This window comes from Neoarthrinium moseri (assembly GCF_022829205.1).
Source record: "Neoarthrinium moseri strain CBS 164.80 chromosome Unknown scaffold97_Wmoseri_CBS_16480, whole genome shotgun sequence".
Taxonomy (NCBI): Eukaryota; Fungi; Ascomycota; class Sordariomycetes; order Amphisphaeriales; family Apiosporaceae; genus Neoarthrinium; species Neoarthrinium moseri.
The window spans coordinates 61,436-83,770 of NW_026055211.1; the positions used below are offsets into that span (position 1 = coordinate 61,436).

A 22,335-nucleotide genomic window follows, 5' to 3' on the forward strand; every position below is an offset into this window, starting at 1 on the left:
CGCTCATGGGCGTTGTCATTCAGACGACTGTTACAGTCACCGAGTTCATACGCGATTGCCGCGAAGCACGCGCAGACTTGATATCGGTGAATCGGGGGCTTTCTGATCTAAAAATCGTTTTAGAACTGCTCAAAGCAGACACAGAAGACGATGCTGGCAATCCTCTGTTCTCGGAATCATTGCGCACGCAAATCTTGACCGTGATCGAGAACTGTGGTGATGTGACGGCCAAAATTGAGCAGGTGTTGGTCGATATGCGACGAAGGCGTGCAGGGCCTATTAAATGGGCCCTCGAAGGAAAGAAAGAGGTCGCCAGCTTGAAGAATTCCCTTGAGGCTCACAGGGGAGAATTACATCTGGCACTAGAGATGGTCAATCTGTGCGTCAACAAAATACAGCTTGTTATTCTGTTCACTTACTTGTCGTCAGATCGATATCGAAAGCCACCAAAGAGGACACTGGTGTCATACTGGAGGATGTTGGAGAGATTAAACAGGACACTATACAAAGGACACTATACAAATCTTGGACGAGATTGCAAAGTTGGAGGAAAAGTTATCTGCTACAGACCGCGACTTCGTTCTGCAGGGATATCTTGACTCACTTACAACTTACGCCGCCACAGTGTATGACGACCTACCAGATGAGAATGCAGATCGGTCAGATTCGAACACAGAGCGTGGAGACAACATCTCGTTTACAGAAAAGCAGACGGAACATCTTGACTCCATGATGGGCAAAAACGTGTCTCCGCACGTGTACACAGCTGCAGTGCAAGGTGGTGGTAATGTTGTCAAGCGCCGCCCTTTGCCAGCCAAAATTGCACCACTGGTGTCCTCCTATCAATACCTCCCTCTTAGAGACCAAGTACAGCATACTCTTAGCCAGCGGAGCCTTGACCAGATCCATTCTGATAGAGGTCAGAAGTCTAACAGCCCGCTTTCCATCGACCCTCAGTCAGACGTAAGAACTTACGACCCGAGTAACAGCTCAATTGGAGCTCACCACCGACCTGCTGAGGGTCAACACACTGGAAAGAATCAGAATCAGTAGACTTCGGCAGATACTGCAGTGGATGGACCACCGACAAAAGTGGAGAATGGTCGAGAGGCCATTGCCATCGTGGATTCTCAGGTCAGCGGGCTTACCCAAGGCAAACTTGATCCGGCCACAAGCTCTCAAGTCATGCGTAAAATCTCTCAAGGTAAATATCAAAGCACTTTGAAGCTGCCAGGAAAAGCTCACCATCTTATAGGCAATGTCAGCGGCAAAAGGAGTAGCAAATCTGCTGATTTGGGCATGATTGATCTCAGGGTGACGGATTTCTTGTCAAACATCAACATCCAAGTGCGCCACCTGACATTCATCCCTAGAATCTTGGATGATATCTACACTTTCGGAGTCTCCGAAAACGGCGAACATGTGGCGACTCTGCAAACTGATAGAAGAATATGCGTATGGAACGCCAAATTTGCTGGTGCAAACGCCTCTTCGTTTCAACGGAAACGTTCTGGCATGACAAAGCCAATTGGAGTCCAAGTCGTCTATCGTAGTAACCGAAGCGAAAGGTGGCATCAGTGACATGCCACCTTTGTACTCCTACACTCGAAGGCTGATGCAAGATGCCAAGTATATTGCCGGGGCGAGTTACTTTGCAACAGACGTCGAGTATTATTGTGTTTCTTTTGTCATCGAAGGTCGATACTTGTCGTGTTATACGACTTGGCACCGGGTCGGATTGATCCATCTTCGCAGAGTTTTGTCAACCTCTTCACGGCCCCGAAATCGGCAAGATTATCCACTGGAACGCTCGAAATGCTGAGAGGACCGAGAATCATATTTCTTTCACGGCTCTCGCTTGGAAACCTGGCTATGGCTTGGCGAATGTCAAGGTCTCTGGTACGTTGCAAGGATGAAGGGGCTAAACCGAAAGGCATGCCATACATAGAGAGATACCAACATCAGCGGGCTGAAAGGTTCTGTGCTGTCGATTTATGTCAAGTTTCTCTCCGTGTTTTCTCACTCTAGAATAGACCAATGAAAGGACGTCCTCCTTTCCGACCATATCAGTTTGATTTTATTGCAAAGGATATGACAAGTTGTCACGATATAGGGATATATGGAGGAGCGGAACAACGTTATCCGGGGGATCACCCCCTATATAGCAGGCTCATCAGCCCATTTCTTTTGTAGCTCCTCAAGGATCAACTCAAGTCATTTCCCATGCTCTCGCGCGTGTTTTAGTGTGACACAAGTACTACATACAAGCTTGACATTATGAGCTTCAGAATTCCGCTCAACGAGTGAAGGAGAGACTAGAGAACTGAAGTGTTCTAGTTTCTATAGTTGTATGTGGTAGAGATCGTAAAAAACTGGAACCATGGAAACCTGCCTCTCAAAATGCCATGAATATGGGGTCGGGATACACAAGAGAACATTCCCAGTGTTCACGTCTCAGGGATCGATCATGCGTGAAAATGCTTTGACCTTGCTTGAGAAGATCAGCCTAGTATATTACCTTGAGGTTTCTCGATGCAAAAAGCCTCGATGAGTGCCTTCGCTCGTTGCTTTAATTGGCAGTCCTGCACAAGGATCCGCAGGGTCCCGTCCTTAGCGCATACCTGACATGATGATTAGCGTATGCTTATAAGCGAGCTCGGTCAGTTTTGGTAACGAACCCCTAAGTTACATGCCCACCTAGCCAGCTAACACAAATCGGGCGCCACCAGATTCGGGGGCCCTTGCATTCCCGGGGCAGCATGCTAGCACCAGGAAAGACAGTCAGCAGGGCCGACAACAAAACAGCAACAGGAGCAGAGCGTCGGCTGCTTTTGCAGACAACGAAGTTGTGAGAGACGAAGAAGAAAAAAGACAGGCTCGTGTCACATTGAAAAGAGTTCAGGGTACATTCCCTTTTGGCTGCAGTGGAAATCAACGACGACTGACTTGCCTGGTCCGTGTTGCATGATCGTCCCGCCGCGAACGGCCGGCCTGGTCTCATTTGCATAGCAGCAGGCCACGCACACACCCTTGGGCTCGCTGAATATTGGCAGGATTTGGACGCATCTGAATGGACTGGGGCAACAGCAGAGGAATATATCCATCCATATTCCTCGGTCTCGGGTCTTTTCGTGCTCCATACCTGGTTCTTTGAGCGTGCGTAGCAAGGAATCCCGCGGCTTCTCTTTGTCGGGGACGGACCTTGCCTGACCGTCACTTCCGAACGTAATTCAGAAACCCCGGGACCAAGTCGGCAACCCGACATCACTCGATTCACTTTTGAGTGCCCTCTGTGTGACAGCCTTCAACTCGGCTTTTGCCTTGAAACACCGAAAAGTGTTTTGCGGCTTTGATTTCTTTCAACCATCTGTTTCGCCAAGACTCGTGCTCCCCTGAGGAATGAGCCAGGCTGCCACTTTGCTTGCTACTTCGAACAATGGCATCTTGCACCGCTGCCTCCCCCGCTATGGAGGAGGAGGAGGAGGCAGTAGAGGACTGTCCGTTTTGCGGGTTTCATGCCGGGACGCACTATCATATGCTCATGGTAGGTTCAGTCGCAGACTGCATCATCGTTTCCACCAACTTGGTTCGCGACTGACACGGATTCGCAGCACATGGAGGAGGCCCACGCTGAAGGGGAGTCGCCCTTCGTGGTGCGCGACGGGGCAAGCGCCAGTACTGGGGTCAGCGCCGAGCAGCAGGATTTTGCACTGTGCCCCGTCGATGGCTGCGAGGAGCATGTCGTCCTCGCCGAACTCGACGATCACCTTGAGCTGCACAACGCCGAGGAGGATCTGACACCGAATCAAGCACCCGTCACAGACACCAGGGCTTCAAGTCGCAGCCGCAGCAATGAGTATCGATCTCCGTACAGCGGCAGCGGGAGCGGCAACAGCACATCCAAGGAGAACATGCCGCCCAGGAAGGATCACGCAGCTGATCACCAAGCGGATGATATTAACCGGGAGAACGGCACTGTTAACAGATGGAAGCAAATCTTGAGCATGCCTTCGGCGACTAGGAAGCGCCTGGAGGGTGCCACTGCAGCGAATGGCGTTCCAAAGAAGCGGCTTGGTGTAAGTGCCTCACGGATAGTTGGCTTGAGCTGCGGTTCTGGAGTTCTGACATGACTATTGACAAACGGTACAGAAATCAGAGCTCGGCAGATATGCGCACGAAGATGTTATGCCAGGATGGCTTGTCCAATTGCTCAAAGAAAAGGGCCAGGTCAGTCAGAGTGGTAAGTTCGCTTCCTCCTCCTCTTCCTCCTTCCCCTTCGGGCACGCTTCTGACGGGTTGACTCCATTATCTGCAGGCATGGTGCCAGTGCTTGCACAGATCCTAGAGCAAAGCAAAACAACCAAGTATGCATATCTGTGTCACCCAGCTGTCAACCACATCTCCAAACTCAAGAGAGAAGGTCAGTCGCAGCTATCTCTTCCAATGAATCGACCTCAAACTCACCAGTCTAGGGGGCTTCTGTGGATATAGAAACATCCAGATGCTTTCCTCCTACATTGTGGGAAGGCAGGCGCCCGGGGCAGCCCAGCTCAACGGAAAGATTCCTACCATATTCAAGATTCAAGATCTCATTGAAAATGCATGGGATCGAGGTATCAATACGCAGGGACGCATTGAGACGGGTGGCGTGAGGGGGACACGTAAATATATTGGAACCCCTGAGGTGTGTTGTTTGCAGTGTGTGTACCTGAAGCCTTACTGACCCGAGAACAGGCCCAGGCACTCTTCCTGAGCCTCGATATTCCGTAAGCTAATCACCGTGTCCGCGGTCGGAGAGAGGGCTGACACTCTTGACAGCTGCAATGCTCAAGGCTTCAAGGATCCACACCCCGGCACCGCAGAAGCACAGATGCTGAGGCATGTAGAAGACTACTTCATGTCCGGAGACTTTGACCCCGAAGCCAAGGTCCGAAAGACATCGCTGCCTCCAATCTACTTCCAGCACCGGGGTCATTCCATGACCATCGTAGGTATCGAAAAGCGCGCTGATGGGACTCGGGAGCTGCTAGTGTTTGACCCCATGTTCCACGACTCGGACTCGCTGGTCAAGCACGTCGGTTCCCGTCGCGAGTTCAAGGTCAAATCGCCCGATAGCTCGCTCAAGCTATATCGGAGAGGTAACAAGTATCTCAAAAGATTTCATGAATTTGAGTTACTCAAGTATGTCTACCTGATTTTGCACACGTTTTCTAGAGGCAGGAACTGACGACAACATGATTAGGTTAACTTCAAGGATTCCTTCTGATTCGAGGGAACAAGAAGAGACCTTGGCATCGTGAGAAGCGGCAGCTCTTTCACCACCAAAATTAAGAACCGAGCATTTCCAGCCGGTGCGCAAAATCGCGGTGACAGATGATCCGCAAGTCTGCCAAGTTGTCCTTCTCTTGCCGGGGAAGTTTGCCGTGGGAGGGATGCCCATTCTCCGGGAGCAATAGCGAACAGCGACTCCTGATCAGCATTTGGCAGGGAGTCTGGCGTCTTTAGATTGTCACTTGAAGTTTGAACTGAACGTTTCTATTCTGCGTTGGCGGCTATGGTAATCAATCCTTCATGCCGTTCTCAATCCAGACCCGGAGCTTCTCCAGAGCCTTGTACCGATGTGAGATCTTGTTCTTCTCGCCCTGGTCCATCTCCGCGTACGTTTGCCCTTCGTACTCAAAGATCGGGTCCCATCCGAAGTACGCCGGGCCCCTCGCCGGCACAATCTTGCCCTGTGAACGCATTAGCCGTGTGAATCTATTTGCCAGCCTGAAGGGTATACTTGGCCGCTTACATCTGTGACACCTTGGAACAGCATGGGCTCGTGGCCCGGCCCTTTCGAGAAGCCGAACGTGCAGACGGCCTTTGCTGACTTGTCCTCGTACGCAACCAGAAGGTTGTTCAGTCCCTCATGTCCTATGGACTTCATGAACCACTTGCTGTCAGGTGTATTAGCTCATGCACCCATGAAGAACTGCGAAGCTGCGTATATCTTGTCCTAGCCGTCTACTGTGCCACTGAAGGCCCCTTTTCAGCCCTCTCCCCCTGTCCCCTCGAAGATGCAGACACCGACTCTACGCAACAGCAACGCATGGAATGAAATAGAAAAACTCACATATAAGGCCCCGGCAGCCCGCCGAGCGCATTGAAGCACAGGCACGTGTCCTCGACCAGGACGGGGCCTCCAACCTGCTGCGCCGCCACGCGGCACTTCTCCAGCGTCACCTCCTCGACCGTGCCCTGCAGCTCCGGCAGGTCGACGCTCTGCGACGCCACCGTGATGGCCGGCTCCAGGATGTGCTTGACCTCGCGCAGCTTGTTGGCGTTGCCCGTTATGAAGTTGACGACCGGGGGTGCTGCCATGGTGTCTCTAGCAGGGTGCTTCTCGTGGGAGAATTTGAGGAAGAGGGAAATAGGCTGAGGTGAGGCCTGAGATGCTTTTCTTCAAGCTACAGTTGAGTCTGGAGCGTGTGATGGTGTATGGGCTGAGCTGAGTTGAGATAGATGGCTATGAACGAAATTGGTTGCCAGTTGTTGTCGCTTGTTCTGAGGTGGGGCTTGGTTCTAGCGTGTGATGTAATTGTCTTGCGTCTGTCTAGTTGATAGATTAAGGGATCTCCCCCGTCTTATCTTTCGCAAAACGAAGGGCCTTGTATATTCACGGCGTCGCTATCAGTCCGGAACGGCAACGGTATGACACATCCGGCGGGCCACGCTTGGGTTTTTCTTCGGTGCGGCTGTGGTGGTGTCCCCACGTTTCTTGGCGCCCGGCAGCCCCGACTTCAGCTGCATGTTGCAATTCCGTCTACAGCCACCGCCAAAAGACACACATTCGCACAGGCAAAGTAACGTTGCTGGCATCGTGATTACCAAGCAACTTTCCGATTCCGGGGGGAAACGCTCTGTTTATTGACTCAGACGTGTGATTATCGATGAGAAGGATGGGAAACGTAGGTTATACTGCGTGAGGCACAGTGAAGTGGTATATCTGTGTTCTTGCACGGCTGAACAGGTTGAATGGCCTCGGTAGCGATTGAAATGAGTCTTTCATGCTATCTACGAAACATCGTAGACTCATCGATTGGTGGCATTGGTAACCACACTCCGAACCACCAGCCTACAGTCCTCAGCTTTGAAGGTTTGGCCATCCGCCAGCAGGGGATGTTGATTGCTGTCGTGTCGATGCGCCTGGAACTTTTCTAAGTAAATTGAAGGGGGAATGGTCGTCCATAGGTAGTTTGATGTCTAGGAAGGCCATTGGCAGACACCGAGAAGGGGCATGAGTGACGCTCGGGATGCTTTCGAAATGCAGGTATGACGGTAGCTACAAGGTACACAGAGCCTCAAGTGGCAGCGTTTCCAGCACCCATCCCAGTGTCATAATATGCAAAGCATGTCGAATCTTCCACGCAGTGTAAGCGTTCCTGTTATTTACTACGATGAACCTTCAAATCGCAATGTCCAGCTTACACCACAAACCATGAAATCGTAGCCTTGAGCCCGCGCGTCTGATACTATTCCTCCCCGTGCCTTTATTTCCCTAGACCAGCAACGAAGAACATCCAGTAATAAGACGAAACCAATTATTTCCGACATGGCAGCAATAAGACCGCAGACGACTATTGCCGGTCCGGGTTGTCCTTCTTCCACTGCGTCACCCACGCCTCGATGCGGTCCACGTTGCTCTCCATCTGGTCCGAGTCGTTGCTCTGCAGCTCGACGACGATCTGCTCGCTGTACGAGTCGCGCGCCTCCTGCAGCAGAACCTCCATGATCTCGCTGTCGAGGTTCTCCTGGAGCTTGGCCTCGGGGTATTTCCTAGAAGCCGAGTCCGCCCATCAGCGCCTGCCACAACAGCCGTTCCGAGAGACAAGTACAGGACGGAGGGGAAGAGGGGGTGAAAATAGACTTACCGCGCCTTCAATCTGTCGTACAGCACCGTCGAGTCCGTCCGCAGCACGACCACGAGGTCGACCCAGCGCTCCGGGAACAGGTCACACGCGTGCCAGTCGATTATGCAACCACCTTTCTGTGCGTCGTCCTCCATGGCGTCCAGCAGCTGTGAAACAGTGTGTTAGCCAAAACTCGTACAACAGTCACAATGCCTCCGATGTCCGCTTCAATCTGCCGATGAGGCGCCTGCGGAGTGCAGTCCCCTCTGACACGTTTGATACCATGTCCATACAAGCATTGCAGCTTCAGAGAGGCCGCCAGGCTCAACACCAAACGAAGAAACACATAAGGCGGCCTACCTTGTCCTCATCCACGACCCAGCTCTGGAACTCGTCGTCCCAGCCCTCGTGCGCGCCCTTGTCCTTGACGACCTGGTTGACCGAGAGGTGGCGGAGCCCCGTGCGCTCGGCCAGCACTTCGCAGTGGGTGGTCTTGCCGACGCCCGGGGTGCCGGTGACGACGATGTTGGGCTCTGAGCGCTGCATGGCTGGCTTTCTGTTACTTCTTCTTCGTCTCCGCCTTTCCTTTTCCTTCTCCACTCGCTTTAACTTTTCTGAGAATTCTGAAGAGTTCCTTTTCCGATTGCAAATTCTTCCGTGCCCTCCTTAAAAGCGTTTACTCGCTTGCTGGCTGGCTGGCTGGCTGGCGGATTCTGGCGCCTTTCGTCGTGTTCAACCCCCCGCTATGACAGGGTGCGCCGCGGAAACAGGGCGAATGCGATCAGCGAAAACACCGACAGATTCGGATGTGCTGAGAGTCACAAGAACGATGCGAGGAATCAATATCCTTTCACCACTTGGGTACAATTTGCTGGATCTGTAATTGCAAAGGAAAGAATTGGGGTCTGCCGTCTCGCATCGAATAAGAGAATTTTTCCGCCCAAGTGAATATTTTCGCTGGGTGCGTCGTCTCATTGGTCACGTGGGGCATCTCGCGCTCTCCAATCATGGCCCAAAACCTCCCGAGTATGATCGAGGTCTCGATGACAACAACCAAGTCGGTCATTCACGAAGGTCATATGGAGTATCAGTGTTGCTACCGGATTCCGATTGTGATCACGCATGATTTCATTCATGGTCGGCCCGGCCTCGGCACCGCCTTCTTGCCCAGTTAGCAATCAGCGCTCCTCATTGCAATCAAACAGCACCACGATTTGCGGTCACAACCACAACCATCGCCCGGTACGCACAGCAAAATGAGTATCGTCGCAAAGCTCCAAGTCGATCAATGAATCATCCGCATGTACATAAGAGTCGTACAACCTACATCGGGGAAGATGTTACATAGTCTTTTTTTGGTACACGTCCCTCCTGGCCACCCCCTGACCCGATTCATTTCCATCCCCTTCTACCTTTCCTGTCTCGTGTCCTTCTTCCCGCCTCGTGCGTGAAAGAAGAGGACACCTAGATCAGCTCTCAAAAAGAACGCCCATATGCCATACAAAGTTGCCCATGTGAGTCTTTTCTAGTACAACCCCCATGATATCCACTAGACATCTGTTCATTTCGCGCAAACGCTGTACATGAGTTTGTTCCTTCCCGAAGAAACTACCGTCAAAATTACCCGTGTTTAAAGAGGACGGATTAGTCCCGCAACCCTCGTCGAGAAGAGTCCGAGGTGTTTATGTGTATAGTAAGATTCTTAAGCCGCAGCCTCGATCTGCTGGGGCTCTTCACCTTCAGGAATACCGCCCTCTCCGTCGTACTCGTCATCATCCTCGTACTTCTCTTGCTGAGCAATGGCCTGCGCAGATACTATCTCAGCCAAGCGCTTCAGCCTAGGGGTTTGGAGCCCTGTAGCAAAGGTGTTAGTACATGTATTACATTTCAAGTGACGACTGTATTGAGACTGACAAGATGGTGTGTATGTCTCCAGTGCGGTAATGACACGCGGCTCCGCAATCTCGTAAGGGCCAGAGTCGTCCATGTCAACGGCCTGGAGCAGAAGAACGTCGCTCTTCTCAGAGACGCGGGAGGCAACGGCCTTCATGATCTCTCCGTTGATCGGCTGCTCGTAATCTGCAACCAAGTACTGGTTGAGAAGCTTCTGGATCTGGTTGGGTGACAGCCTGTACTACGTGTTAGCATGGATGTCTTTCTAACTTTGCATTAGTCCAACTTACATCCAGCAGATATCCTGAATGATCTCTATATCATTCAGAGTAGCCTTCTTGAGTTGCAAGAGCTTAGTTGCTTGCTGTATATGTTGTTAGCTATTCGTGCCAAGCCTATAAACGACTCGTCGGAACTTACCATCAAGTGCTCGAGCTGCAGAGTGCCCTCAGGCATATCGTGGCTCTTGCACCACTCCTCAATACGGGTGATGTTGTAGTTGATCTGAAGACCACGCTTCCACGAGAGGAAGTTGCGGCGCATAAGCAGATCGTTGAAGGCAGTGACGCCAACAAGACGCAACAGCTCAGTGACGGCCTGGGTAATGATAGAGTCCTCCAGGTAGTAGGCCTTCATGGCTCGGAAGACGTTGTTGAGCAAGCTGAGGAGGTTATCCATGCTGTATGCCGGAGCCGAGTTCGACTGCAACAGCTTGCCAAGGAATCTGTTACTTTCGTTCGTGACAAAGCCGGGAAGTGACTGAGACTCGATGATGGCGGGGATGATCATCTTCTGGAGCTTCTTCTTCAACACCTTCATCCAGGTGTGGTAGATGTTGAATTCCAAACTCTCCAGGTCGTGCTTGACAATTTCAAGGAGGCGGTCATACTCGTAGTTGTCCGTCTTCTGCGCCTCATACCAGTCCTCGGCCAGGAAGACGAAGGACAGCATCTCGTGCACGTTTGAGAGCCAGAAAGCACCAGGGTTGATGGCCTCATCACCATCGTGCTGCATGACCTCTTGCTGGATCGACTGCATGACATTGGCCAAGAAACGCTCCGACTCCTTGACGAAGCCGTTGTTCCACATCTCCGAGGTGACCAAGTTAATGAGATAGGATGGGAACAAGACCTCCTTGTCTGAAGGAGGGGGGTTCTGGTTGGGGGATGGGATCTTGAGGTTGCGGATCAGACCAATGGTGACTTCCTCGTTCAGCCCATCCTCGTCGGCAAGCAGACCCTCGAGCTCCATCTCGATGCTGTCCACACCAGGAACAAAGCCAGTGTAGGGACGCTGGCCGCCGTTGGTGACAGCCATCGAGACCGGGCGGGGGTTGAATGCAGAGCTGAATCGGTCCGTAGCGCGAGGCTCCTCGCCAGCGCTTCGTCGCTTGGCCAGGTTCTTCTTGGATGACACAAGGTTGATTAGCCCGCTGACAGGAGCAGTAGGGGCATGACCGTTCAACTCGCCGTTGACAGGGCCATTGCGCTTCGCCAGCTCGAGTTGGTCGACGAGGTCGGCAAGTTGCTGCTTGAGGCCGTTGACGGTCTCCTCGTTGACGGAGCTCTCCTTGCGAACCTCCTCGAGCTGAGCCTCGGTCGAGCGAAGCTTCTCCTTTAGCTCGCGCTCCTCTTCTTGCATTCTCTTGACGTTGGAGTTGGACTCGTCGTAGTTGACTTGCAACTTCTTCATGTCCTCCTCCATGGCCTGGAGCTTCGCAACTGCGATACCTGCCTGGTTTGCCTCGGCCTGCAGCTCCTTCGTACGGGTCTCCAGGGCCGTGTGTCTGCTCTTCCAGGACTTGATCTGGTTCTCGTAGTTCTCGACCTGGCTGACCAAAGTCTTGTTCTGGCCCTTCATGGTACCCAGCGCCTGGGTGAGCTCGACGACCTTGTTTTCGAGCTTGTACGAGATCTGCTTCAGATCGCGAGCTTCCTCGCGGACCTTCTTGTAACCCTTTCTTGCCTGCTTTCCGCGCCACAAGCTCTGGACAAGCACGACCTTCTTTCGGTAACTTCTCCATTGGCGGAGTTGCCTCCTTGACCGCCAGACTCGCTGGATGAGGAGTGCGGCATTGCCAACACGAGTCTCCATGATCTCCTTTCTCCGCAAGAAACCCTTGGCGGCGGCTTGGGCAAGGACGAGGTCGGCACGGATCTTGAGGAATGCCTTGCGCTGCTTCTGGCCCTTCCAGACTCTCTGGATTGTAGTGGCAGCCTTGATGGTGCGCCACTCTTGGGCCTTCTTGCGGATGACGAAGGCTCTCGCAACAGACTGGAATCCAACGACGGCATTGCGGGCCTCCAGGTATCTGCTGCGGTAGTACCTGGCTTTCAGGTTCTTCTGGATCATGATGGCGGCGGCGTTCAGGCGCTCAGTTCGGAGGTTCTCCATGAACGCAAGCATACCAGCACGGAAAAAGATCTTGGTCAAACCGAGCTGGTACTTGTCCTGCCCCTGACCGGTGCTCTCACCCAGAGCTTTGGACAAGATGGCGTTGGCCATTTGTCGAATCTCAGCAGTCCACTGCGCCGAAGGGACCAGCATGTAATAACGGAGAGCAAATTCTTCGTAGGTCCATCTTGTCGGGTAACCCGCACAACTAATGCGGACAGTTTCCAAAACACCACAAGCTCTCAGCTGGCTGAGAACCATGGGACCCTCGAACTTCCAAGCTTCCTTGGCTTCATTGGGCTTGATGCAGCGAATGTAATGCACGTCCGTGTTGTTGATGGTGTTCATGAGCTCAATGAGCGACGAACGGAAGATACCACCCAGAGTTGGCTTGCGGTTAACAGCAACTCCGATCCTTCTGCCGCCACCAGGCTTTGCGACGCTCGAGGCCGCCGACGCAACGTCCTTCTCACGCACAGCGAGAGCAGCGGCCAAGACCTGTCCGAGGAACTTGTTTGTGCTGGCCCTGAGAACCTCCATGTGCTCGTCGGGCACCGTATCTCTGTTCTTCTCAATGAAGCCTTCCGACTCGTACGTCACGTCCACGGCATAATGACAGACGGTGAAAGCAGACTTGCCGAAACGGGGCTTCTTGTAGAACTTGTTCTTCTCGCCACCGGCAAAGTTGTGGTGCAACTTGGTGACAAACTGCTCATCCGAACCCATGGGGAGACGGGACTCTTCGTCCAAGAGGGACAATATACCCATCTTGTTCTCGATCAGATCGATACATGGCTGGTTGTCCGAGAAGTCGATGAAAGTCCAGTCAATTTGTTCCCTCACGTACTCCTCTTGCTCGAGCTTGAATACGTGTTGGTTGAATTCCTGCTGGAGCTTCTCGTTGGCGTAGTTGATACAGAACTGTTCGAACGAGTTCTTGGCAAAGTGCTCAAAACCGTAGATATCGAGGACACCGATGAAAGAGGACACGCGGTTGAGGACCTCGTCAGTAGCAAGACTTAGGTTAATGACCTCGACAAGCCAGTCAAAGAGACTCGAGTAGATGTATTTGGCGACGGAGTCTCTCACGACAATGGCTTGTTGCTGGGTCAGGTTGGATGTGATCTTCTCTCCACGTGTGATGAGCTGCTTCTTGACAATCCACTTGGCGAAGTTGGCGGCGTCAATTCCCAGGATGGAGCAAGCCTTCACCAAGGAAGGCTCATCGGGGGCCAGGACACTGTCGTTCCGGGAGGCGGTGATCTTAACGTTACCCAGGTGCAGCAGACCGGCAAGCAGCTTGAAGATGCCAACCTGCTGGGTCTGGTCGACACCGATGGTTGTCAAAGACTTCTTCGTAGCCTCGAACTCGGCCTTGTCGTCAACGCCGTCGATCACAGGGGCATTGCCTTGGTTCATGTAGTCAAACTGCTCCACAGGCAGAAGGCTCAGCTCTTTCCGTTCTGCGTCCGACGCTCCAGCAATGAGCTGGTAGAAGATGTGGTAGTTTCTCTCCTTCAGAGGTTGGAACACCAGTCTTGACCGCTCGAGCAGGTATGTGCGAATCTTGGCTCCAATAATGTTTGTGTTATCGTCGAACATGATCTCGATGTACTTGCCGAACCGCGAGGAGTTGTCGTTTCGGGTTGTCTTTGCGTTACCGAAGGCTTCCATGATAGGGTTGGTAGCGAGAATCTGCTCCTCCGTTTCGCTCATAGCTTCGGCACCCTTCTTCGACTTGGCCCCTGGGTTGTCTGGCGACTCTCTGGTCGCGAAGTATCGCATGATGTACTTGGCGCTGACCGTCTTTCCTGCTCCAGATTCTCCGGAAACCACAATGGTCTGGTTCTTCTTGTCTCGCAACATGTCTCTGTACCAGATCGTTAGCGCTTGTCATCTTGCAGGTGGAACACCGGGGCCGCATTACGCAAATGCTTCTTCCGCGATGGCAAACAGATGCGGCGCCTGGGTCGCTCTCTGTTTGCCAGCGTAGACTTGCACCATGCCCGGGACATAGAGCGAGTCGACTCGAGCGAAGGGATTCGTAGCTATTAGCACAATACCACTGTATGTGTAGATCTCCTTCTGTATGTATCTCAGCCGGATGGCTTGCAGAACTGTAGAGTCAGGCGTGTCAGCACATGGATCCTTTATGGTTCTGTAGCCGAGCTACCGAGCTCGGCCTTGGGAGTTCTTCAAGGGGTGTTGCAATAGGCGTTCATACCGGCAGGTTCGTTCAGATGGGACAGATTCGTCAGATCATCGCTGGCTTCGAGCATGGTCGGGTTCATCAGCGGCGGTAAGGCGGGATCGTTGCCGCTCTGTAGGCCGTCGAGAGAGACCTCGATCGTCTTGATCTGGAAAGGGGGGCAGAGCAGGTCAGTCTCGGCTTCTGTCTACTCGTATGGTTTCCCACGGTGCTCTGGAATCCCGGAAGGAGCTGTTGGGACGTACCTCTTCATTCTCGAGCTTGAACTCCAGAATCACCTTGTTGCCATCGACTGACTTCTTGACAACCTCGGATGCCACCCAGCCATCGGTGGCATCGGGCTGCCAGGCTCTTGTCCCGACATCGTAGCTCTGCGACATGGGGGCGGAAGCTGTGAATGTCGTCGCTCAGATTAGGGGAGGAAGGTGGTTGCGGGTGTTGTGTCCGAAGCTCGACCTCGGAACGAGATGGGCGTTGGGGTGTCGTATCACGTCAGAGAGGAAATGCCAGAGGGTATCAAAAGTCGGGTGGGCTGTTTGTTAAGGGGCAGCCGGAGCAGAATACATTCGTAGAGGCTCCAACGGGGCCGGAGATGGGAATTGGGGGAGAGATCAAAAATATCTACTGGGACCGAAGAAGAAGAAGGTGAACGAAGGGTCTACAGCCACCAGGGGTGAGATGCAGACAAGGAGTACGAGCGGCCCGTCGACAGGAGGAGCTGTACCGCTGGTGCGTGCTTCCCAAGTCAACCTAAGCTGGGAAAGGAGGAGGAGGAGGGATGAGATGGAGACCAGACGCGGAGGGAGGTCTATCTCGCCGTAGTCTTGTCCCTGGAAGCACTGATGGGGAGGATGAGCAGTCAGATGCAAAGCTGATAGATGCGCAGGGTGCGGTAGACAGCAGAAGGGTTCACCATGGAAATCCAATGCAATGTCCAGGTCGGTTCGTCCAGAGAGCCAGGCTGCTGCTACGCCAGCCAGAATTCGGGGATCAGGAGCCACAACCTTAGCCAGTTGCCAGGCCAAGCCAGGCCAAAGCAGCAGCACCCGCCAGCAATCGACGACGAGCGGGACAGGGGGGCGTGGGAAAAGGGTCCCCTTTGGTCTCTCCCCTCTGGCCTCCAGCTACGAATTGCAGCTGTCCAAGCCCGGCGCAGACGATCCCCACGAGGTCACCGCTACACCCGTTCTGGCGGCGGATCTGCGCCGTGGGCAAGTTGAGAGTACCCAGCTGCCCCCTAGCGCCCCTAGGCCCCCCATCTTCTGCCTCTCTACCTAGCCCGCTCTACAGTGTGTCCGGTACGCGCGACTGGGTCCTCCCGCTTGCCACGGGGCGCCCCTGAGCAGCAACAATACCTACCTAGGTAGAAGAAAGACGCTGGCGCCGGCTCACAGTGCAACCAGCCCCCCAGCCCCAATCTACCGTGTAGTCCACCTGCGAAGAGCTCGCATGAAACAAGCTGCTGGCGACTGGCCTGCATGGTCTGCACTTGCTGTCGCATTATTATGCATCAGAAACCTTCAGTGCACTGGGGCCAGCCTTTCTCTTGTGGCGCTCTGGTGTAAATGCTACTGGGCGCATGGCCCCCTTCTCTCCTCACTGCTGCTTAGAGCTACGTACCGTAGCCTGTGCTTTTCCACGGCTTCTCACCTTTGAATGGGGTCCCTACGGACGAGGTATACACGGTACTGTACAGCACATCACTGGCAGAGGCTGGGGTTTGAGAACGCCCCCCTTTAGCAAAGCAGCGGTCTGCTCTCGCCCCGAGAATGGCTGGCAGACGGAGAGTGGGTTCTCGCCGAGAAGGAAAGCTCACGGCGTTGTGTTCACTCATCAACCTCGCTGCAGCATTTCGGGGGGCCCCTGCGGCCAGCCATGTCTTTTCCGCGCCGAAGACGACGCGATGTCCCCGTAGCTACATAACCTGCTCAGAAACCAGGGCTCTGGGAGTCGTCAAGCGAGGGAAGAATACGTTAACTAGTTACCAGCCCATGATTCTCGTGCAACTGGCGCTGCCGCTGGTGCAACCCTCGATGGTTTTGGTCCGCATGGCACCCCTTCCCTACCTTAGCCCAGGAACCAGAAAAATGGACCAGCATCCATGCGCCAGGCCCGAAGCGGACAAGCCTGGCAAGCCTGGGGGCACCCTTCTCCACGTCCCCCTAAACTTTTTATGGTGGCCATTGGCAGGACACGGCCGGATCACGCATCGTCGAGTGCAGAAAGCGCGCCGACCCCTGGCAGTTTTTTCTTATTTTCTAATTTTTTTCTGCAGGGGGGCCTTCACACGATTGTGCTGGGGACTGTCGACCGCCATTCAAGATGACATGCCACCGACTTCCTTCCAAAGCTGCTCCGGATGAGGCGGGACGCAGGTGTATTGTAGTCTGCATGGGATGCGATCTGCCGGTCGGTGATCAGTTGCAAATCCCAGACAGCTTCCGGGCGCATCTTTCTTTGTTCTCAATTTGAATGCATGACGCGGTCTGGGCGGATTTTCTCAGCGTCCCCTTGGTGGTCCCAAAGAGGAAACGCCGAAGATCCCTTCGAGAAACCCTCAGCCCGGGACTCGCATGAATCCGTAATGTAGATCTAGCAATTCCATAAGGCCCCCCGTTCATCCAATCCCCATACCTGCGAGCACTGGGCGCTTTCTGCCGTTTTACGAGTATACCACGCAACTTTCGGACATTGGAGCTCGGAGGAGCCTGAGCCTCACAAACATTGAGCCTAGCAAGGCTGCCGGAGTCTGCCGGAGTCTACCGGCGCATCACGGGCCTTGAAGCGGCCCGATGCTCTTGTTTTTCAGGCAAAACAAACCACTGGTCGCTCATGCACACTGTAGACGTGAAATGAAGTTATCATGCTGAAGACCATTTCGCCCATGGCTATGCACTCTATGTTTCTCCTTGCTCTTTTCCCGTGGTATATGCTTGTTGAACCTTTCGCTTTCCGTCAACCAACTGGAGCTCCTCGATGGTCTCAAAATGTTTTCTTGTTTTCCCAACTTTTCAAAAAGACCTATGTGCTCCAGACGCTCGTGTTGAATGATTCATGCTCCTTTCTGGTTATGGACATTTCCCTTGATTAGGGCTGACGTAACTCCAGTACCTTAACTGTCCTTACTGCGACAGTTCGTTACCTGCTTTAGTACAAGACACGGACCATGACGCGTGCTGCTTCGTCTTAGTAAAGTGGCCAGCTAGATTTCTTGTTGGACAACTTACAGCTCAAGGCCTCGAGGGACTCAGAAATCTCCTTGATGTCCTCAATTCCGACACTGCTGACATCTGCCATGAGATATGCAACCTATTCTGGGTTAGATTCCACACGCATCGTTGTTACATGTTGGAATTTAGACTCACATCACCCTTGCTATCACTGATTTGCTTGTCGACGTTGTGGTTGCCCAAAATCTCGTTGACTGGGAATCGAAAATTAGCCTTTAGTCAGTTGTACTGAAGGTGTCCTACTCACCTTTGCGGAGGACACCCGGAATATTTTGGTGGATGTAGATAACTCTGGCGTGGTCTGGCTCTTCGAGGGTCAATGAACGCAGGTTGCATTCGGGCAAGTTGACACTGCCGAGCGTAATACCCTGGTTGATATATCGGACAAGAGCATCACCAACTATACGCAAATTATTAGAGATCTTTGGATCGGACGTAGTTGGCATGTGAGTGCGGACTCACCTTCAACACCGATAGCTCGCTGAGCCTCCTCGGTGCTACCACCGATGTGAGGCGTGAGGATCAGGTTCTTCAGGCTACGCAGATCCTCGCCCCAGGTGTTGAGGTCGTTGGTGAAGTAGTCGCCGTTGGCCGCAGGCTCATTAGGGTAGACATCCAACGCTGCGCCAGCAATCTTACCGCTGCGGCTGGCGTTGATCAAGGCCGGGATATCGACGACAGTTCCACGGCTTGCGTTGATGAGGTAGGAACCTTCCTTCATCTGCTCGAACTGGGCCGTCGAGATCATGTTCTTGGTCTCGGGGAGCTCGGGGACGTGCAAGGTAACAAAATCGGACTCGTTCAGGAGTTCGTTCAGGGTTGGCACCTGTCGAGAGGTACCCAGTCCCATCAAACTGATAACGTCATAATAGATAACGTTCATGCCCATGGCCTCTGCCAATACTGAGAGCTGAGAGCCAATGTGACCATATCCAACAATGCCTGTGAAATTTTGGTAAGTCGCAACTCTGTAAGCAAAGGGACGGGGCTTACATACCAAGGGTCTTGCCACGAATTTCCCAGCACTTGTTGCTGACCTTGTTCCACGTGCCGCGGTGCATCTCATTTGAGCGGTCTCCCAGTTGGCGAGCAAGGGTAATGATCTCTCCGATCACCAGCTCGGCCACACTGCGCGAGTTGGCGAAAGGCGAGTTGAAGACGGCAATACCATGCTTGGCAGCGAACTCCAGGTCTACCTGGTTCGTGCCAATGCAGAAGCATCCGACGACCAGCAGGTTCTTGGCCTCACGCAAGACCTTCTCATTCAACTTGGTCTTGGAACGGATGCCAATGACATGGACGTCTCTTTTGTTGTGAAGGCACAAGAAGTCAGCCATCCCGTAAAGTTCATCGGTAAATCCTGAAAATGTAGCACCAGTGACTCACCGGATCTTCTCAATGAGTTGGTCCTCGGGCAGCGAAGTCTTAAGAGCCTCGACCTGGTAACCCTGACCGGTCAGGATGTCCCTGCCGCTCTGGTTCACATTCTCCAGCAGCAGGATCTTGATGTCCTGTGTGTTGAACGGCTTCAACTGCTTGGGTGCCGCCCGGGTCGGGAGCGCCCCGCTGAAGCTGGCCGGCGGGGAGTGGAATGTGGCAGTAGGTGACGTCGAGACGCTCAGCCGATGAGCGAAGTCCGGCTTGGGAATCTGGACAATGTTTTGCGGTGCAGCCATGGTGGAGGATGTGTTACACTGGGAGACTCTCAATGGTATCAATCACACGTGGGCGGAATACTCCTGAATATATGGACAGGAAGTTGAGTCAGATTCGCTGGCCGGAAATTTTCCTTGAGTCCCAGTATTGAAGGAATAGCAGTGACGGGATTGACCCCGCGGTACATCTCGCATGGATTGGGGGGATGATGCAGAATTATTGCATAAACGGGTCGACGAAGCAGCCCCTCGGCCGCTGATTGGCTGGATATGGCTCCAGGGTCCAGATTTGGGGCTTGTCTTGGCTTGCACTATTGTGACAGCTCCTGACGAATTTTCCCACCCGTCCCATTTGCCCTCCGCCATCGGATTGCATCATGGACCAGCGCCGTTACTAATGGAAGGGATGCGGACAGACCTTCGCCTGGGTAGGGCTGGAAACCACGTAGCCGGCTTGATCCGGACAACACGCGGCGCAAGTAGATGAACACAAGGCATGCATTGCTGTCAGAGAATTTAAACAGAAGCCGCAGAGGGCTGAAAACTAATATTATAGGCAGGCTTCGGCTGGGCACAGGCTGGAGTCCGGGAAATGTATCGAAATTAGAGACGCCCCCCAAAAAAAACATGTATGTAGCGTAGCACATGAACAACGGAGCTTGAGAATCAACTTCCATGTGCTACGTACATTTACATATGTGCAATTGGTATGCCCTGGCCCGCAATCTGACGATTCTTCACCTCGCGACCTTTTTCTCCTGTAAGCCGGAATGTGTCTGCTCTCATTCTCAACCGGGAATCCGATCCTGGTTCCATCTGTCTCTATCAGATTATGGTACTGCCGGTCTGGGATACCACTCCGAACCTCCCGACCAGCCTGTGCTCAGTAGAAAACATAACAAGGTCCAATCAACGCAGAATGAGATTCCGAAATCAGCCTATAACCTGTTGGGAATGCCAGTCTAATCCGGGGGGGGGTAGATGCATGCGAAAGCGACGAGTCGTCTTCGCGACGATGCTCGTGGGATGTGGGTGAGAATGCTAGCTGAAGGACAGTGGGGGGTTTTTTTGCGTCACGGGGGATGGAGTAAGATCAATGCTGGGTCTTGATCTCGAAACGGGTGCTTTATAAGTCCATCCTCAAAAGACGGTGACGCGTACGTAGACAAGATGGGAACAAGTTGGTGGCAGTTTGGAAAGCTGCTTAACTCTGCTTGCACTCAGCGGCCTCCTTGTTGGGCTTGGCACCATCATCCTGGTTCACAAGTCAGTCAAGGGTGTCTTCAGGGACGAATGGGGAGAGGCAAACGTACATCTTCCTCTGACTCCTCGTCGTCCTCATCACGATCATCACTAAGATCGTCGTCATCCTCATCGTCCTCGTCGTCGAGGTCGTTCTCATCGAAGTCTTCTATCTCCTCGAATGCCAACGCCTCGCCGGTGAACCAATCGATCGCGCGGGGGATCAGCTTCTCCTTAATGTCCTCACCAAGCTGGTAGTCCAGCTCCAAGCGCTCCTCGATGTCAGATGCGGCGTCATCGTCGTCATCAGTGGGGGCCTTGGGAGGTGAGAAGAAGTTGAAGAAGGACTCGGTAGGTACGGTCTTCTTAACGATGCGGGTCTGCTTAGTGTCTGTCATGCGGTTAGCATCCACAGGTGGACTGGAGAGCGGGCGGGAATGACGTACTCTTGTTGCGCTGCTTCTTGCTCTCGATGCGGACCGTCAAGTCGTTACCCTCCTTCCATTCGATCTTGTCGCCCTCGGCGTGGTCGTAGATGAAGTCGCCACCATACCCACTCTCGTTCTGGTAGAAGTAGGTCTTGGTGATGGTCTTGTTGGTGAAGAACTCGTTCTCGGCGAACTCGAAGATCAGGCGGAAGCCGGGCTTGTCAAGGTACTCCATGCGGATGTCGGTGAGGTGCTTCAGGGCAGCCTCATCACGGTCTGTGATCATCTCGGCCAGGGAGATCTGGTTCTTCATGGCAGAGAGCCAGAACTCAGGGATGCCGTCGACCTTCTCGGTGGACTCGGCGGGCTTCTCCTCGGGCTCCTTCTCGCCCTCAGCAGCCTCCTCATCTTCCTCATCGTCCTCCTCGCCGGCCTCGACCTCCTCGTCGGTGGGCTCAGTGCCACCGTTGACGATCTCGGCACGCTTCTGGTACAGGGGAGTGAACTTGGCGAAGTACTTCTTCTCCAGCTGGAGGACCTCCTCCTGGAACTCGGCCTCGAGTTTCGAGTGCTCCTTCTGGATGCCCTTCAAGCCGGCAACACGGCGCTTGACGGGAGCAGGGAGATTCTCGATGTAACCGGACGAGCGACCGACCAGGGAGCCCAGGCGGCCCTGGATCATTGAGACAAGAGCGGGGTTCTGGGCGAAGAGAGAGGCAGCGGCAGCGCGCTCAGCCATGTCATCTGAACGGGGCAGGAAATCAGTACGGCCATGGACGGGAACACGGCGGATTGGCGGGGCCGAGCTTACCTTCCTTGATGCTGGCAACGCCAGGCTGTTGTGCGTGGGAAGAGATGGGGGCGTTGTTGGCGGGAGTGTTCTGCGGGGTCCTAGAAGGTAAATGTTAGCACCGTCAGGTCCATCCGCCCAGCAAACGCCATGCGCCTTCACGCCCAGCAAAACACAGCTACAGCTCGAATTTGACGGCGAGAAAGGACAAGGAGGGCAACTCACGGGGCAGTGACGTCCCGTCTGTTCTTGATGGGCTCAGCCATGGCGACGAGTGTGAATGTTGTTGTGTGGGTGGGAGGAAGAAGACTCGGCTCCGGAGGGGAGGAGGCGTATCAGAGAAAAAGAGGTGCAAGCGGGATGACTCGACTCTGTGCAAGTCGGTGGCGTCGCGTCACTCAGCGACGAGGTTGGGCTAGCACGGGTCTCAAACGGCGACGTGTATAAGTCGACGATGGGTGGTGTATGTGCAGTCGAGGGAGGTGAAGGTGGGATGGGGGGAGATGGGAAGGAGGTGGAGGGACCAGCAAAAAAGTCAGTCGGGCCCAGAGGTCGAGGGCCAAGGCCAAGGGCGAAGTGCGACGTGCGTGCTGGAGCGGCAG

General features: G+C 53.7%; 7 protein-coding genes across 7 annotated transcripts; 2 read left to right on the forward strand and 5 right to left on the reverse strand.

Moving 5' to 3' along the window:
* Positions 1-5: 5 nt before the first annotated feature.
* JN550_012889 (uncharacterized protein) lies at positions 6-1,581 on the forward strand (the record flags this gene model as incomplete). Its single annotated transcript, XM_049311414.1, has 5 exons — positions 6-379; positions 430-463; positions 511-963; positions 1,054-1,204; positions 1,256-1,581. The coding sequence occupies 5 exons, from the start codon at positions 6-8 to the stop codon at positions 1,579-1,581; spliced, it is 1,338 nt and encodes a 445-aa protein (XP_049165150.1).
* Positions 1,582-3,541: 1,960 nt separating this feature from the next.
* Positions 3,542-5,300, forward strand: JN550_012890 (uncharacterized protein; the record flags this gene model as incomplete). The annotated part of the gene is made up of 8 exons (XM_049311415.1): positions 3,542-3,544; positions 3,612-4,076; positions 4,150-4,240; positions 4,316-4,420; positions 4,473-4,684; positions 4,735-4,766; positions 4,819-5,181; positions 5,243-5,300. The coding sequence occupies 8 exons, from the start codon at positions 3,542-3,544 to the stop codon at positions 5,298-5,300; spliced, it is 1,329 nt and encodes a 442-aa protein (XP_049165151.1).
* Positions 5,301-5,561: 261 nt separating this feature from the next.
* JN550_012891 (uncharacterized protein) lies at positions 5,562-6,363 on the reverse strand (the record flags this gene model as incomplete). Its single annotated transcript, XM_049311416.1, has 3 exons — positions 5,562-5,732; positions 5,795-5,939; positions 6,116-6,363. 3 exons carry the CDS (start codon positions 6,361-6,363, stop codon positions 5,562-5,564), a joined length of 564 nt encoding a protein of 187 aa, XP_049165152.1.
* A 1,256-nt stretch (positions 6,364-7,619) lies between these two features.
* Positions 7,620-8,438, reverse strand: JN550_012892 (uncharacterized protein; the record flags this gene model as incomplete). The annotated part of the gene is made up of 3 exons (XM_049311418.1): positions 7,620-7,818; positions 7,914-8,059; positions 8,253-8,438. The coding sequence occupies 3 exons, from the start codon at positions 8,436-8,438 to the stop codon at positions 7,620-7,622; spliced, it is 531 nt and encodes a 176-aa protein (XP_049165153.1).
* Positions 8,439-9,594: 1,156 nt separating this feature from the next.
* Positions 9,595-14,768, reverse strand: JN550_012893 (uncharacterized protein; the record flags this gene model as incomplete). The annotated part of the gene is made up of 7 exons (XM_049311419.1): positions 9,595-9,746; positions 9,807-10,021; positions 10,076-10,149; positions 10,206-14,049; positions 14,107-14,296; positions 14,404-14,575; positions 14,634-14,768. 7 exons carry the CDS (start codon positions 14,766-14,768, stop codon positions 9,595-9,597), a joined length of 4,782 nt encoding a protein of 1,593 aa, XP_049165154.1.
* A 2,767-nt stretch (positions 14,769-17,535) lies between these two features.
* Positions 17,536-19,294, reverse strand: JN550_012894 (uncharacterized protein; the record flags this gene model as incomplete). The annotated part of the gene is made up of 7 exons (XM_049311420.1): positions 17,536-17,564; positions 17,616-17,697; positions 17,754-17,812; positions 17,866-18,018; positions 18,081-18,560; positions 18,616-18,923; positions 19,005-19,294. The coding sequence occupies 7 exons, from the start codon at positions 19,292-19,294 to the stop codon at positions 17,536-17,538; spliced, it is 1,401 nt and encodes a 466-aa protein (XP_049165155.1).
* A 1,262-nt stretch (positions 19,295-20,556) lies between these two features.
* JN550_012895 (uncharacterized protein) lies at positions 20,557-21,999 on the reverse strand (the record flags this gene model as incomplete). The annotated part of the gene is made up of 4 exons (XM_049311421.1): positions 20,557-20,906; positions 20,962-21,687; positions 21,755-21,834; positions 21,959-21,999. 4 exons carry the CDS (start codon positions 21,997-21,999, stop codon positions 20,557-20,559), a joined length of 1,197 nt encoding a protein of 398 aa, XP_049165156.1.
* Between the last annotated feature and the right edge of the window lie 336 nt (positions 22,000-22,335).